This window comes from Xiphias gladius, chromosome 22 (assembly GCF_016859285.1).
Source record: "Xiphias gladius isolate SHS-SW01 ecotype Sanya breed wild chromosome 22, ASM1685928v1, whole genome shotgun sequence".
Lineage (NCBI taxonomy): Eukaryota > Metazoa > Chordata > Actinopteri > Istiophoriformes > Xiphiidae > Xiphias > Xiphias gladius.
Window position 1 is genome coordinate 11,139,701 of NC_053421.1, and position 17,253 is coordinate 11,156,953.

The 17,253-nt window shown below is 41.6% G+C and overlaps 1 protein-coding gene across 2 annotated transcripts in view; it reads right to left on the reverse strand.

The window, feature by feature from the left end:
- Positions 1-17,253, reverse strand: part of triob (trio Rho guanine nucleotide exchange factor b) — a 105,242-nt gene that overhangs the window by 52,328 nt on the left and 35,661 nt on the right. For both annotated transcript variants that reach the window (XM_040117200.1, XM_040117201.1), the window contains 6 exons: positions 11,175-11,249; positions 9,972-10,086; positions 7,631-7,823; positions 6,531-6,635; positions 5,844-6,314; positions 4,797-4,919 (listed from right to left, as the gene is read on the reverse strand). In XM_040117200.1, coding sequence (XP_039973134.1) covers positions 4,797-4,919; positions 5,844-6,314; positions 6,531-6,635; positions 7,631-7,823; positions 9,972-10,086; positions 11,175-11,249 — 1,082 coding nt within the window. The remainder of the gene's footprint in view (positions 1-4,796; positions 4,920-5,843; positions 6,315-6,530; positions 6,636-7,630; positions 7,824-9,971; positions 10,087-11,174; positions 11,250-17,253) is intronic.

Below are 17,253 nucleotides of genomic sequence, written 5' to 3' on the forward strand. Positions count from 1 at the left end.
GCTGAGCTACTAGTGTCTCATATAAACAGTGTTTCTCTGTGTAATATTAATATTTGGGCATCCTGCCCAGGTAAGATAACAGGCTGCCAGGTAAAGTATTGTTGTGGTTTCATTTTGGGTCCCATGATGCATGAAGCTACAACGACATATGTCATCAAACAGCCGAGATTGGCTATATTTTGGCAAAGCAATAAACCACAATTACATTCATGTTCAGAGTAAGTAATGTTAGAGAGAATAAAAGTCAATACAAGCACCCTTGTCATAAGCCACTGCTCCTTTCCCACATACACACACACAACCTTGGGGACATTAAAAAGTCATTCATTTGAGAGGCATACCCCCATGTGAATAATGAAAAGAACCCCATTTGCCTCTTAATCTTTCCTTCTTTTTTAATATATGGGCTCCAAGCTGTTTTGTGTAGATAGGCACGGATCAGCAAATGCTAATTAACAACTGTGTTATTATTCTATTCAATTACTGATCCTGGAGCCTATTATGGCTCTTAGTTTGCTTGTTTCAATAAAAAACGGGAAGGAAAGATGAACCAAACACCAGCTACAGCCCTCAAACAGAGTCACGGTCTTGGGAGGAGTAATTCTACCAACACAAATTATGAGCTTTCTTCAAAACTGCAGACACTGGATTGACGCTTTGTTTTGTTTAAGCGGTTAAGGCTTTGAGAATTTTTCTGATGGTGTCTTTTGCTGAGATTGGGGCTTAGAAATGGTCTTGAATGGCTGTGTTTTTGTATGTAGGAGTTTTTTTGAGTGTGAACCAAGCAGAGACATCCCCCCCTGTCCAAAATCCAGGAAAATCTTGGCAATAGAACATCAAAAGCACTAGATTAAGTCTGATGTTGGCTCGAGGATAATAGAGACAGTGGTGTGCTTAGAAGTATGGCTCACATGAGAAATCAAGGGAGTCCGACTGCTCTCAAATACACAGCAGTAGGTAAGTTGTGATACACAAAAGAACAGCAGTGCACAGTAGAACCAGTGTAATCCTATTATAAATATTACAAAGAAACAAACCAAATATCACCGAAAGTAATATCTCTGAGCTACTATAGGTCTTATGTGGTGTTATATCGCAGGCGACTACGGTGATTTGTTAGAAAGAACATATGCACAAAAAGACCTCTAGGAGAGCACACGCCCGTCTATAAGCACACATGCACAAACATATACACAAGCAGGGGAAGAGGGTACTCGGGGGGGGGGGGCAGAGTCACAGAGTCACAACCAGTAAGCCTGAAGGGCTTCGAGCCATCTGCACAATTATGAAGAGACTGAGACTGGACTGGTAGAACTCACTGGGTGGTAAAAGCCTTAATCCAAAACTGATGGATGGAAGGGCAGACAGCAGCAGCACAACAGCAGAACTTAACATGCTTCCTGCCTTGTAAAATGGCAATGTACAGACGCAGGATGTGACAGAGGTCCCTCTGTATTTGCTACCTATTGTACTATATTTACTTGGAGCCCTGAGTGTCCAGTGTAAACTGTGTGCCCCATACAGGACAATGAAATAAAGGTTATTCTCCAGAATGTGCACACTTTAAACAAAAAATCCCTAAAGAAACTTCACCTTTGGTAGATTTTTGAATTGTTATGTGACACTGCAGATGTCAGTGAAGGCACAAATCTCATTTTATTGCTCCCTGTAGAGTAGAGTAGTAGAGTACATTATTGAGTGTTCGTTATGTAGGGAATAGGGAATGGGTGAACATTCAGGGAGTAAGTTAAGACCCGGCCCCAACCTTTCACAAACCAGTGAGACTTAGAAGACTGTTAGTAAACTTGGGAACAAATCACTAAATCATTTGTTTTGATGTGAATTTGTTTACCTTCAGACTACTTTTTTCTCCAACGTAGTTCAAAATTCACTCATAAGACAAATAGTGTAGAAGTAAATAAATAGCTTTCTGTAGTTATCAGCAGCTCGCTCTGTGAAGCCCATGCATTAGTGTCCTTTGAGGCAGGAAGGGTTATATCAGATTGCAGGTTACTAAACAGAGATCAGAGGTTTCACTACTGAGAAAACATGCTGCTACTGACACGCTAGTTGGACTCTTCCCCATACACACTTCAGATGAACACTGAGAGTACACCTACTGTCCTGGTTGAAATTATTGGCACCCCTGAATTTTAACTACAGAAGAGAGCTTTCTGAGAGCATCAGAAATGCTGTTGTCATAAAACATAACAATTCCAAAGGCTACAAGGCAATCGAAAATGACAGAAGCCCTCGAAGGTTGATGCTGATTGTGGAAAAAAACACCACGCAAGACATCTAAAGAGCTTCAGGCTGACCTGGAGCAATCTGGAGTGCTGGTTTCAGCTTGTACCATACGCCGCACATTAAACCAAGTAGGGCTCCACGGGCGAAGGCCACTATTGAAAGAAAGGCACGAAAAGGCAAGTCTAAAATTTGCAAAAACTTTCATAGGTAAGCCACAGTCTTTCTGGGATAATGTTCTATGCACAGATGAAACCAAAGTGGAGCTCTTTGGGAATGCAGCGCATCAGTTTGTTTATAGGCGACTAAATGAAGCCCAAAAGGAGAAGAACACCCTACCTACAGTAAAACATGGTGGAGGTTGTATCATACTGTGGGGCTGCTTTGCTGCCTCTGGTACTTGAGGCATTGAATGTATTAAATGAATGATGAAATCAGAAGATTTCCGAGGCATTTTAGAGCGAAATGTGTTACCCAGTGTCAGAAAACTAGGTTTGAGGTGAAGGTCTTGGGTCTTTTAGCAGGACAACGATCCACAGCACACATCCAGCAGCACGAAAGAATGGTTGAAAAGGAAAAGATGGACTGTTTAAACTGGCCAGCATTGAGTCCTGACCTAAATCCCATTGAAAACCTTTGAAAAGAGCTGAAATCTTCCAATTGTAACTCCCGCAAACTTAAAAGAGCTTGAACACATAGCAATGGAAGAGTGGCAGAAACTACCAGCAGACAGGTGCAAGAAGCTTCAAGAGGGCTACAAGAAACATTTAGAGGCTGTGATTGTAACACATTATCACTTACACAACTGCAGTCACCATTAGCAAGTGGTTTAAACCATGACTTAAAGCTGATGATGCTGATATGCCCGGCAGGGATCACTGATAGAAAGCAATGTTGATGCAGCGACAAAGTTTTTGAGACCAGTGATGCCAATGTTTACTAAGTGGAAGCTGGCAAGCGTGTAAAGGTCTTGTTTCACCTTGTCTTTACTCTCCCAAACATTTTCATATATATTGGAAACACACACAGCAACAAGAGGACACAGGCAGTATCTCTACACGACCGCACACACACACACACACACACACACACACACACACACACACACACACACACACACACACACACACACACACACACACACACACACACACACACACACACACACCTCACACAACACTATGTATTTTCACTCAGTCAAGCAGGCAACAGGAAGGGGAAATGTTGCTTCCTGTGGAAGAATGGGTGGAGGGGGCGTTGGTCATTCCGAGTGTATCCGACTGTGTGTTTGTGTGTGTGTGTGTGTGTGTGTGTGTGTGTGTGTGTGTGTGTGTGTGTGTGTGTGTGTGTGTGTGTACTGTGAATATATGTGAGTCTATACTGCAGTTACATCTGTCCTCTCTACAACTGTTGTCTCAGGGGTTATTGGTTCATCTCAACCCGCAGTGTTGACACAACTGGCTTTGGGTGGTCACTGAAGCTGCCCCTGGGCCCTCATGTTGACACTGCTCACTGCGAATGGTTCCTAACAACAGTGACACTGTGAGTGGGAGGATGTAGGCCATGGGCCCTGCTCTCCTTTGGCTACAGTTTTGCCACACCAACAATAGTTACAGTGAGAGTGTTTTAATATCTTTGCCTGTTAGAGATGGGTTGATCTTTTGCCCAAATCAGAGGTAATGGGTTGAACATGGTTTGTTAGTTTTTCGTTTTCTTTTTTTTTAGTTTAGATAGTATTGAACCTAATTACATCCTTGCTAAATTTCAGCCTGTTCTTCTACTTGCTTAATCATATCTGCCAGAAAGGCATCATATACCATTACACGTTATTAGGGGGTAAAAAGGAAGGGCGCTACAACGGACTGATGACACAATGGTGTCGTCATCTAGGCTATGCAATAAAAAATGGAAAATATGACAATGTAGGAAAGTTAGGGCAGAGTACAGTTTGTGGAAGGTGGAAGACAAAAAGGGAGGGAAGGATCAGTATCTTTGTAGCGAGCAATACCATGGGGGGTTAAAGGTTTTGATAAGAAACGGCAGAGCAGAACACAGTAAGCCTGCAGAGTCGATACAGTATAATGTCCTCAGTTACACTTATTAGTCAGCAGCCGAACTTCAGACTACAGTAAGGGACGGGAGGGCAGGGAGGGGCGTGGAGCAGAGCAGCAGAGGGCAGCAAACAGCTATGGGAGGGTCAAGGAGGCAATATGGGTCAATTATGGGAAAAGCACTGTGACAAGATATGACAGATTGGGGCAGTGAGGGGCCAGAGTGAAAAACAGCTGAATAATATGAGAGAGACAGTGGCAGGACAGAAAATATCAGTCTGCAGCAAGTCACAGCCCGAGGGAGAGGATGGTTTGGTGTAAAGGCTGTGAAAAAGAAGAGGTGCATGTTTTTGTGTGTGTGTTGGTTGTACAGTGGTGGGAGGCCTTAGAACTGTTACTGTGAATGACAGTAATGATGATAGTTTGTGATTGTATCGCCTGTGTGTGAATGTGTTTCTGTGCATGTGTGCGTGCAGGACAGAGACGAAGACGGCGTCTTACCATGCAGTTCATAGCAAAGTGGTTGTGCTGGGTCTGCAGCTCGACAGCATGCTGGTGGTTCCCTCCGATCTCTGTGTAACTGGTGAGGAAAAGCCCCTTGTTGTGCATGATCCAGTCGAACATCTACACATGGAAGAGGGGGAGAAAATGCCATTCACCACTGACTTCTAAAGACAACTCATCTCCAAGCTTCAATGTAATAAGTACAAAAGAACAGGCTCTGTGTGTGCGTGTGTAGTGTCCACTGTGCTTTCCCCTTTACTTACGTTGCAGTGTGTTTTTTTCTATGTGCCCTCTCTCTACATGATTGGTGTATGGAAAAGGTGTTTAATTACAGCTCTGACTCTTTCCACAGCAGGCCTCGGCATTTGCCTCCAGCTCTGCGCAGTTCATACAGTATAGCTACATTTTCCAGCCCCAGACACGTAATATCATACTCTCCTGAGACTCTGACGACGTACAGGCACATACTCGCACATTAATTGAATCTCTGTTTCCCACACAAACACACAGCAAATAATATTTGGCCAAGATATAGAATAGGGCTTGAGTACACACAAAAAATTAATGAAAAAATCACTCATAGATTACCAAAAAAGCTTTTAAAAGTATAAGTCAACAGGCAGTTCAAACATAAGAATTTATACTATTGGGATATTGTACATAAAATTCTGACAATAGCCAGTAGTTTCAGTCCACCAATACACCTCATCTAATAAGCTTTTACCACTATATACATACACAGTTTTGCTAATCTGGCCTTCATGGGGATGAAAGTTGATCTGAGGACTTAAATGTCTGGATTAATGTAATGTTTTCAAATACTCAGCTAAGACTGGTATGCATTCATGCTCACCCATCACATTAGCTCCCGTGTGACCTGAAATAACTGGATGTATCAAGAAGTATAACGCAGCATTGGCACATATTAACACAGAACCATCAGGGGGCAAAAAGGTAAAGCAGCAGTCAGGAATCAATTAACTTTATCGTAAACATTTAATTACCATCACGTTGAAAGGGAATAGAATTGAATAGCACCCTAACCTTCTCAGCGTCCTGTTCAAACAGACGTAGCTGGAAGCACTGGTCCAGCTTCAGCTTCCTCATGTGCCACAGCTGCTGCAGATTCTGGCGAGTCCCATGCAGCTTATCCAACAAACCCGTCACTTTAGCCACTAGGTTGTGTGCGTCTGCGTGTGCGTGGAACCCATGATGATGGTCGTTGGAATCTCCGCTGGCGCCGCCAGCTCGGTTACCATACCCGCTTTCACCACTACTCCCACCCCCTGCAGTTTGTGACTGTAGCCTTTGCAGCAGCCTTCGTCCCTGCGTGTCCAGCTCCTCTACTGACGCCTTAGTTGCCCTTTTCTTCAATGCAGCATGTTCTTCCATAAGACGACGAGCACCCTCCAGGTCCCGCGGGAGATCACGCTGGGACAAGGTTTCTTGGAGCTCCTCGAGGCGCGCCAGAGCCCGCGTTGCATCACTGGCAAAGGTCTCAAATGAGAGCCGCACCTGAAATGAAAGTTAAAAGTAAACTGCATTTTCCAAAGTAAAAAACACTATTGAATTTAATTAAGTATTACCAAAAGATAAGACTTAATGATAATGCCTTTTTCTGCTTTTTTCTCAACTGGACAAACAAAAGTCTATCGTCAGAGACTGGTGTCTTCTGTGTGACTTCTAAAGAGCAAAAGGAAATCAAAAGAGAACAAAAAATAGAGAGTAAACCTCAATCCAGTCATCATGGCTGTACTCTAAGCTGCCGTCGAAGTCAGCTGTCAGCTGGGATGGGTCCACAATCTTGGATAAACCCTCTAAGGAGACCATCACCGTCTGGAGTGCGTAGGTGTGTGTGGCACAAATGAAGTAGAAAAGGACAATAATGAGGTAGAGGAGGCGAAAAAGGGGCGAATGCAGGAATGGGCAAAGGAAGGGTAAGGGAGGGTAAGAGAGAGAAAAAGAGAGAGAGGACCACAAGCTTACATAGTCCTCATCATCAATGTATTCCAAACTAATCAAATGTCAACATGTCCGGATATTTCCCACCATTAAACCTCATGAAAAGAATGTGCAGAGTCAGAGGCTCAGCATATCAACTGTTTAGATAGGTGGCATTACCAAAACATTTTAAGCAGCATTCACGTTATCATTAATAAGATGAAAATACAAGAATGTGAGCTCTTAGGAAATAAAAACAGAAACTGCTAAGGTTCACTAGAGCACGGACAACAAAATGAAAATCCAAAATAAACAGTCAGATTTGGGGCTGGAGTCTGCCTTAGTACTCTCCTGTATAGATGCTATAAGAAATGGAGGGTCCAGGAGATTCAAACAAGCGACTGTGTGGTAACAATTTTGTCCCTCTCACATACAGTATGTGTTTAGCATAATAAAAAAACAAGTGCCGTGTCCAAACCTAACTCAGTACAGTTGGGATGAAATGCTTCGCCATGTCCTATATATCCTGTTTCCATAGTAACTGGGTCAGGACTAAATATACCAGCACCACATGCCCACACGGGACAGAATAGTGCCACTGTCACCGAGCAGCAGTCCAATTAGACCTGATAAATTAAGACCGGTGGCTAAGCTAAACTAACTACAACTCTAATAGCTACAACATATTGTTCATCTTAAAACATATTAATGTAATGAGCACTACTAGTATCTCCATCTCTTGTGGAAAACAATAAAATAATTATAAACCTATATACTCTAAGGAGACTACAATACTAATGGTTCGTGTACAACATCCACAACAACAAAAAATGTGAAAAGGATTAGTTTTGTGTATTAGAAGTAGTTAAAGTATGTTGAGTGTCACCCACCTCAAATTCAAACTTGGAGCTGCCAAAGTTGGTCCTCTGCTTCTGCCAGAAGTTGTCTGGCTTGATGATGAGGGCGACGTGGATACAAGAAGGGAAAGACTCCTGAAGGATCTTCAGCAGAGGCTTGATGCTGTCCCACTTAGAACCACGCATGTCCACAATAACTGTGAACCCATGTCTGGCCACCTCCTCACTGCAGAAACAAAAATAAAGAGGTCAGATTCCCAGATAAAGAGCAAGGTAACACAGGAGAGGATATATTACTTTAAAATGCTTTTATAGTGCGTCTATAGAGACTGAAACGAAGAAATAAACAATGTCAAACTATTAAATTACAGCATCATCACTGCCCATTCAAAAGAAACAGAGACACTATAAAACCGCAAAACAAAAAAGACTTAATGTAAAAAACTCTTTTTTGTGAAGGGTCAGTTTTAACTGTGAAAAAGCCAAAATTAAAAATAGATTTAAGTCAAAAATCCCATGCAAATCTCCAAAGCATCTGGGGAGGAAAAAAAAATTAAAATATTCAAGCGTTAGAATTTCCACTGCTGCTTACCAGGAGTCCCACTGCTGTATAAGTCCATAAAAGGTTGTTTCTCAGTGTTAAAGGCTTTAATCTCAATGTGTCTAGCTAGGACACAGAAACAGACGCAGGGCCCTCCTGCTCTAACTCACTCTGACCTCACTCTCTGAAAACAGATCAGCGGCCAAACGGGTAGAGAAAAACAGAGTGGAGAGGAGGGGGAGGAGAGAGGGGGGAGAGAGAGCGAGGGAGAGAGAGAGGGAGAGACAGATGCAACAGAAAAAGGGGATAGACAGAGAGATATTTGGACAGGAGAAAGAGCAATCACGTTGAGGAGAAGAGGCTGACCTCCTTCTGAGTTACTGACACTTGATTCCTTCTCAGCCTCAAACTGGGTGGCTGGTCACCTCTCTACCCTCTCTAGTCTTACCTATAAACACAGTTCCTAAAGAGGTGAGGGCTTTTGGAGGCCTGGGAGTCTTTGTACACAAGCTACAACCAGTATGTCTGGATCCACAGCGTAGATACTTGTCTTTCACCTCATCTTTTGATGGAAAAGCATTAAAAATAAACTTTTTTGAATATGGTTTTAAAACATTCTATTAGGATGGGGCTACAAGCATTGGACAAAATGCAGATGGTCTATCTTTAGATGAAGTATACAATTTTTAACATGTTTAATTCAGCTTAGTCTGCACTCCAAAGTGAACACAAACTAATGTGACATAAATGTAGAAGACAAAAGCACAAGAATAACCAGCAAAACATCACGGTCCTTAGTGGTCCTGCACCTCTGAAAAGATCTGATTCATTGTTTGTTCTTGTAATTTAATACAGAATTGCAATATATCTACACTATACGAGGGAGATTAAAAAAACAAAGGTAAATTTGTGAACTAAATGCTCATTCTTGAACATTTGCATCATACTGACTACTGCTGACTGAAATATACACAGACTCTGATTATTCCCACTTTTGCCTCTGATATCCCAGAACCCCCACAAGGAGGCCCTGAGGAAACGTGGACCCAAATTTTTTCAGTAACGGACCTGGACCATATCTCACCCCAAGGCAAATCTCCAGAATCTACTGTGAAAGAGACTATAAAGCACCATACCTGCAAAGGACTAAAAAGCGCAGCACATGGGAGATCAGAAGCAGCAGAACAGAAGAATGCAAGCTTACCTCCAAGCTAATCACAACTGACTCCAAACAGAACAGCCTGGAGCTAAGTGTTAAATGTGAAGGAAAGGTGCTTCTAGGATTGTAAATCAGCCTGCACTGAACTACAGAGTACAACTGCAAGAACATCCCGTGGCTACATACAGTTTGTACTTGCTGGAGGAGTTTTTAGACTCGGATCCAAACAACAAAACATCAAACAGTGAGACGACTGAGATGGCCAATCTCCATGCAGCTTTGTTTGATAAGACCTGACCCACTCTAACCAGACATTATCAGTAGCAGAGAGGGGGGCGGGGGTTACTAAACAGGGATGAATGGTAACCCACATAAAGGAGTGACAGCTTTTTCTAGAAAATTTAGAGGAAATGAAAGGGGGGAAAAGAGGAAAGGGGGTCGAATCTTCACAGAGAATCCAAAATAAAAACCATGCCAGCTCTTTGTAGCCTCAGAATTTTAAATCCAGGTGGGTGAGTCTGACACAAAGAAGATGATGAGATGTCTGTTGAGTCTGTTTCAAATTCAAGAATAGATCAAGAATCGAAGCGTGTGAATATGATTGTGTGTGCATGTCCACAATTGAATCCTCCGCTGAAACCCTTTGTAAGTGTATTTGTGAGTACATTTCCTACCTGGGAATAGTAGCCAGGTAGGCTATGAGCCTGCGTAGGTCTTCGGGTCGTATTCTGTCATGGTTGCTCCGTGCTGGAAAGGTGAGAACTGGACCCCCACGTCTGTCTCTGCCACCTTTGGGCAGAAATAAGACGATAAAGAGATTTTACATAACAGCTATATGCCATGTAGACGATGCACATCTAGTGTAGCGGGGCCTGGGGGTTTTACCTGCTTTTCACACATTCATGTTGTGAAAGGCATGAGCAGCCAGAAACATAGATACTCAGGAGCTAAGCAGAATAAATAAACTGACAGATTTTAATTTTAAAAGACAGTTATTTTACCTTCAACTGCAGAGCCTGATGCTACAGAGTTCAAGTTGGAATACATAACCTCCAAAATACTACCCCAAAAAGATGTAAAGTCAGTGCCGCAGTGTTCCGAGATGACAGCTAATTTGTATGGGTACCATCTGTGAATATGTCTGCAGTTAGTCATAACTATACTGAGTCATATTGAAAGAGTCAGGGGTCAAATTAGTCTCACAATGACAAGAATGGTAATAGCCTTTCAGTCAGACTGCAGGAGCAAAACTACACTGACTATTAATGGACAGAGAAAAAAATTCTCTTAGACTCACTTACAATTATGGCATTGCCCTTGCAGTTAACAGTAATGAGGTAAAGGTCGGGTCAGACATACAATATGTACCCTATTAATTATCAGTTTCAGCACTATCATTTCTTTCAAGCAAAAGAGCAACAACGGCTCATAACTGTGTTACTGTGCGTGACTTTAGAACTCTTCGAGGTACTTAAATAAACAAGTAAAAAAAAAAAAGGTGTCTTACTTTAAATGTGTCTTGCATTAGTACACAAACACAACAATACATGAGTGACACAAAACCTACTCCCATGCAAGGTTTCTATAACAATATATGGATGCAATAGCTCCTTCAAACAAATAAAAGAAAGAGTCTGAATTTCTTAACTTAGCGTATCTAAGATCAAGACCAATATCCGCTTTTTCAAAAAAGTTAACATAATTCCCCATTGTTCTTTATAAACACCACTTCTGAAATAGATCTCTGCACTTCTATTTTCAAAGAACTCAAATCTCCCCTAGATACAATCCAATTCGGAATGACTGGTTGAGGGATATGTTTTAATGAGCACGGTACTGATATCATATCAGTGAAATATGCTGTAACTGTATCTGACCTGAGAGAAAGGCAACCTTCTCCTTGAGGATGGGAAGCACATCGATGGCCTTCATATCCTCATTGCGATGAAATCCTACAACACAGAGAAGAACAGAGAAGTCAGCACGGCAGAAGGTTTCAAAGCCAAAATCCTTAAACAGACACAGACAAACAGAAACAGCCAGTTGATCAGCAGAGCAACAGCAGTTGCACCCATCTTAATATTTGTCTTTACTTTCATACCTGTCCCGCCAACAAGATTTGATATATTTAGTGAGTGCTGAGTTGATCAGCGTTTGCTGATAATGCTTTAAGTTTAATTGACCAAGCATACGGCATGATTTCATCCACATGACCTCATTCAAGCCTATCAAAAATATAACTCTTAAACAAGGCAATCCACTTTATTTTACATGCTATATAAAATGTAACATCGTTGTAATGAAAGCATGGATATACACTTTGGACAATACCATTCTGTTTAGCTGCATTTCATAAAAACACAACTTACAGTATGTAATGAATTCACTTAGTGAATTGACATCAATGGACCAAAGTGCAGAGCACATACAGCATGAGTGTGTTTATGGGTTTGGTTACAAGTGAAAAACAAATGAGCAGTTCCAAAGCGATTAGACTGTCTGCACATCAAAATAATTAGTTAGCACATTTTTGCAGCCATAAATGTTTTGCCTAGCCTGGTATAAAACGCTTGTATACTGAGGATTTACCACCATGGTCCTGCCTGGTCTGCGACGGTATGTTCTTCAAATGTCATCTCTTTTGCCTCGCCTCCTCAACAGATGGCACACTGGTTAATACCAGAAAGCAAGATGGAGCAATTCAACACACACACACACACACACACACACACACACACACACACACACACACACACACACACACACACACACACACACACACACACACACACACACACACATCAACTAATTTTTATCCCTTTGGTGAGTCAGAGCAGTCAGTCATGACGACAACTGATGTAGATGGTCGACTGAAGAGCATAATGTCGCGATGTGTGATATAATCCAATATTACACCATGTTTCATAATTTCCATAGTATAACATAACTGATGGTGACTGATGAAGGGCTTCTATTCCAAAACAGTGTCACAAATTCTCTATCACTGCCAAAATGAACAACTTCATGACTGCCAACTAAAAACAAACAAACAAACAAACAAACCTAATCTATTATTGAGAACTATTTCATTATAAACATGTGGCAAATGGAAATGCATAAAACAAAGCTCTGGAAAGCACAATAATGAATAGCTGAACACTATAATGCAGCAGTTCGTGAAAAAGACACATCAGCCATGATACTGACAGCTTTGACCACTGAATATGTGAGTGTATGCAAGTGAGGAAGTGGGGAGAGTCCGTCTCTGCAGATGCAGTCAGCTGATGATGTCATCAGATATCCCTCATCTAACTGTGAGTCATCTGTCTCAAATTTACATACACACACAAACACACACACACACGCACATACAAATTATACTCCTACAGAGGAGCACAAGAGCAAAATAAGGGAGCATGTTATAGAAACTGCATAATAACGACAATCATAATCTATACAGCTTTGAGCTTATTGGTGGTTACATGTTTCATTGTGTTAAAGTGTATCATATCGCAAATCAATGACGCCACTTGGGTTAGAGTTGACTTAATCGTACTGCCACAGACTTGCATACTGAAAATGGCTTTTAAATCACTTAATAAGCTCAAATAAGCTGCATCAACTGAGATGAAAAGAAAAGAGAAGCGAAGAGAAAAAAAGAGAAGAGGAGCCTATTGAGTTGTTTTGCAACTTATCTTATGAAGTCACAACTTATTTAGATATTTACTTATATTCCTACTGATGTATCTTTACGGAAAAAATGTAAAATGGGATGAGAATACAATCAGGGAAAAAAACATTAAAATAATAGAAATATTTTATAGCTCTGTTTTGGTAAACAGCTTAGGAGTTGAAAAGGGAGACAAATACTGTAGAGGGAAGAAATAACTTTACACAAACACTGTGCTGCTTTGACAGTTATAATATAAACATTTAATAACAGTGACTATGAATGGAAATGAGCTAATTAGATTGTGGCTAGACTGCAGAGTACTAAATCACGCACACACACATCACACACACACACATACACATCCACAAACTCAATGCCTTCAAATAAAAGTCAATCATGACTCTAAATTCATTTTATATGCAACAAGAAGCCATAATCTCCAACAACAGCCACTGATTACTCAGAGGTGAGTATTTGCTTTCTGTAAAACTGTAATATTTTTAGGCGCACCGCTTGATACAAGCAGGAAGTCAAATAGTAAAATGTAAAAATTTTCAACATGAGTATCATTAAACTTATGACAGTGTCTTACAGGTTGCGAATAAGTTATACCCTGAAAATATTTAGGAAAAAAGATGTGACAGAATGCAAAGTGAAGACCGATACAGACAGAAAGAAAGATACAGGGATAAAAACATAAATGGATCAAAGGCAGATTGAGACGGAAAGGGACAGTCTTACAAAATATGCAGCAAGAAACGAAAGGAATAGAGAAGCAATGGCTGGTAATGATTCAAGCAGGAGAGCGTAGATAAGAATATGGGGACAGACAGAACTGCAGCGTACAGTGAAACAAATAATGATACAGACAGAGGAGACTGCAGAAAGACTGAGAGACAGCTAAAAAACTCCTACAGGTGTAAAAGGCTCCTGTAATATCGATTTCATCCACATTCTGAGGGAGTTAGGAGCAGCAGTCAGGCTTGGATGACAGCACATTAGCTTGCCGTGGGAAGTGGCCATACTGGACAGTACCTGACACACGGATAATGTCACAACCAGCTGAGACAAGATGGGACTGAGGTAGCAATAAAGGTTTCATTCTCTCTCAATGTCTGACGAGGAGAGTGAGAGAGAGGCAGTCATGGTTTTTGTGATCTCCCCCTCCGTTGTTGACTGTCTCTTTATAAACTGCTGCACCTGTTTCTCGTCCAGTCCCCCTCTCTCTGTCTCTCATTCACAGAGAACCCGGTAAGAAGACTGAGCATGACATCAGTTAGAAGGATGCTGAAAACAGTGACGCAGACTTCAAAGTGTGTCTTCAAAAGAGTGTGGATGTGTGCAGTGAACATCAACACTACAGGGCACAAGCAAAAAGAAACAATGCTCCTCTTGCACTCCGTTTGTTAGCACCTGTGTGTGTGTGTGTGTGTGTGTGTGTGTGTGTGTGTGTGTGTGTGTGTGTGTGTGTGTGTGTGTGTGTGTGTGTGCGCGTGTGTGTTTCCTGTGAAGTGTGCCCAGACACATTCCTCACTGTGGTGGTTTATGTAAGATACTGGCGCTGGCACAAAGCCAACACTGACCTCTGGTACACTGCTGCAGCCCTGCTAAAACTGCAGTTCGGCACCTAAGCTACGTAGAAAGACATGTGACAGTCATATAAGTTGCATATCTTAATGCTGGAACGCTGGATTTTGAAGATCAGAATAGAAAATCCCTCATAAAGTGTTCTATGGCCATGAAAAAATTGGAGAGCAGCAAAAAATAAACAGCTGCTGTTGAAGAGAAAGTTGCTTCTATGGTATGACGGCCCATGCACAGTAAAATAGGCACCATGCTCCAAGTACAAATACAACCACTGAGCCTTTCCTAATTTTAGTCACGTTGACATGCAGTAAGACCCCATGCAACATCCCAGAGAACTAAAGTATTACCCTGGACACTGATTCATGAAATCCCATGGCCTTCCACTACATACACTAACACACCATAAAAGCACAGGCACACACGATAGTCTCCTCTTTTCACGACACACAACCCCTCATTTACAAGTCTGCCGAGCATGAAATAAAGCTTTTCAATCACAGACTGCTTGTTCATAACACACTCATACTGAGAGCAATCCATTTTACTGGCAGCCTGCACTCAATGCCTTGTAAAATGAAGCGAAATGCACAGTGTTCATCCAAGACATAAGGTTTTTACAGTAAGCTTTTTTCTAATTATTATTTTTAATCTAGAATTCAGAGATGGGGGGAAAAAAAAGGCAGAGTCTTTTTTTCAGTGCTAACTGTGACACATCTGTCCTTGCATATCTAACTAATACCAGGAAATACCAGGTGATGACTGCAAGGTGAGAAGATCAACTGCACATATGACAGGTAGTGTATCATTTAGATATATGCAATGCAGGAGCGGTGGATGCCAGTCTGTCATTTATGACACAAACGCAAACACGCAGAAGCAAACACACACATGCATGGATATTGACATGCGTACTTACACTCTCTCTTTCCCTGCACATTTAGAAATGGAGACATCCTGTACATACATCCATCAAAGGAGCAATGATACTATGTCATTTGGAGTATGTTTGTGCTCCGGCTGGCTTGACAACACATAATGCATCATAAATGATAATGCTCTTGCTTTTGAGCTTTGAAACTTAACATGTCAGAGCTGTAACTATTTGTCATCGTGGTTGTCCTGTGCCCCTCAATGTAGCTTTTTTCCATTTAATACATATGCAATAACAGTTCAGTGTCCAAAAGAGTGGAATGCTGTAAGAAGAAGTCATAAATTACATGTATTTTTCTCCTCTTGTCTTGTCGAGGGAAACAGGCAAAGAAGAACTTGGAGAGAAATGGACACTAGTTACTAGCTAGAACTCTGCAAACTTCCACCATGTCGTATCATTCATCAAGTGTCTTAATTTGCACAGTCATAGACATTAGATATACAGTCAGGGTTTGTCCAATCACGTGCTCACATGCAAATTAGAGTACAGTTACCCAGTGTGTAATAATGCAAACTTTTTCTGCTCAGTGATGGCAGCGACGTGTCTAACAGTGTGCTTCTATGCTGCTCAAAGGTCAGTCAACCCTTTTGGTTTAGCAGTGATATTCTAGTAAAAACACACAACCACAGAATACAGAGGTGAGGACACAAAATTGTAGCTTACATTTAACTAAACGTCCCAGAATGACTAAGCAATACATGGGACTGAATGGTTTCATTCTTGGTGTTAAAATAAATTTTCAGTCTATGTTTTTGCAAAGCTTGATTCCAAAGTCACTGTGAAAATATTGCACATGCAGCTAGAGCAGTGAGTGCACTTGTGTTCAACTCCTCTTGCTCTGCATGAATTTAGATTGCAAACAGAGACGGGGCGAAAGGCAGCGACACAGATTCAATCCCCTCAGACTTCTTCCTGTATTTGTAACTCCACAAGGATTGTGCCCTAAATCCGTAAATTGCAGAGGCAGTACAACAGGACACAGCACAGAAAGTGTGCCAATCCATTTCCTTTTGCCCTCCTAACTCCAGGCTGGAAACGCTCACATGCTGATGTGAACACACTACTACAGAACAGATTGTGTTCGTGCCTTGTACCAGTTCTTTGCATCAAAGACTGAAAACATCCGACATCTTTTAGAATCCAAACTAGGTTGGAGACTTGTTTTTAGAGGGCTTTAATGAGATGTAATAGGGAATGAATGTGATAACTTTAGATCCGAATGGGAAAAGTTTATAAATCCCTGACCAAAATTGGAACATGTGTAGGGATAAACACAATTTCCTCACTTACATGAACCATAACCCCAAAATGAACACAACTGCATATTCGTGTCATGTTTCCACAGCACGTTGCAACAGACGGCCTCAGTGCACGGTGCCAATCCCTTTGTTTCCAATCTTTCAGACCGCAGGCTAGACTGTACATGGTGCATCTGCACAGCCTGGCACGCCGCATGATGCCAGTCCTCTGGCTCATAACCTCGTAACCTCAAACTAAGAGCAATTACAAGCTAGGCTGTATGTGTAGTACAGCAGAACAGATCAGGCCTGCTACATAATACTGCAGAAATACTACAGTACAATTCCCCTGGCTGTTGTCCTTACCGCTTCAGCACGAACCTGATAACACACATTCCAGCTGCCAGTGAGGATAACTGTGGTGAGATCCAGAGCTTCAGAGCAGTGGTCACTATGAAATGCATTTGATACCAGTGATGTGCACCTAGCACTTGACCACTGAGCAATATTTCGTAATACAAATGCAG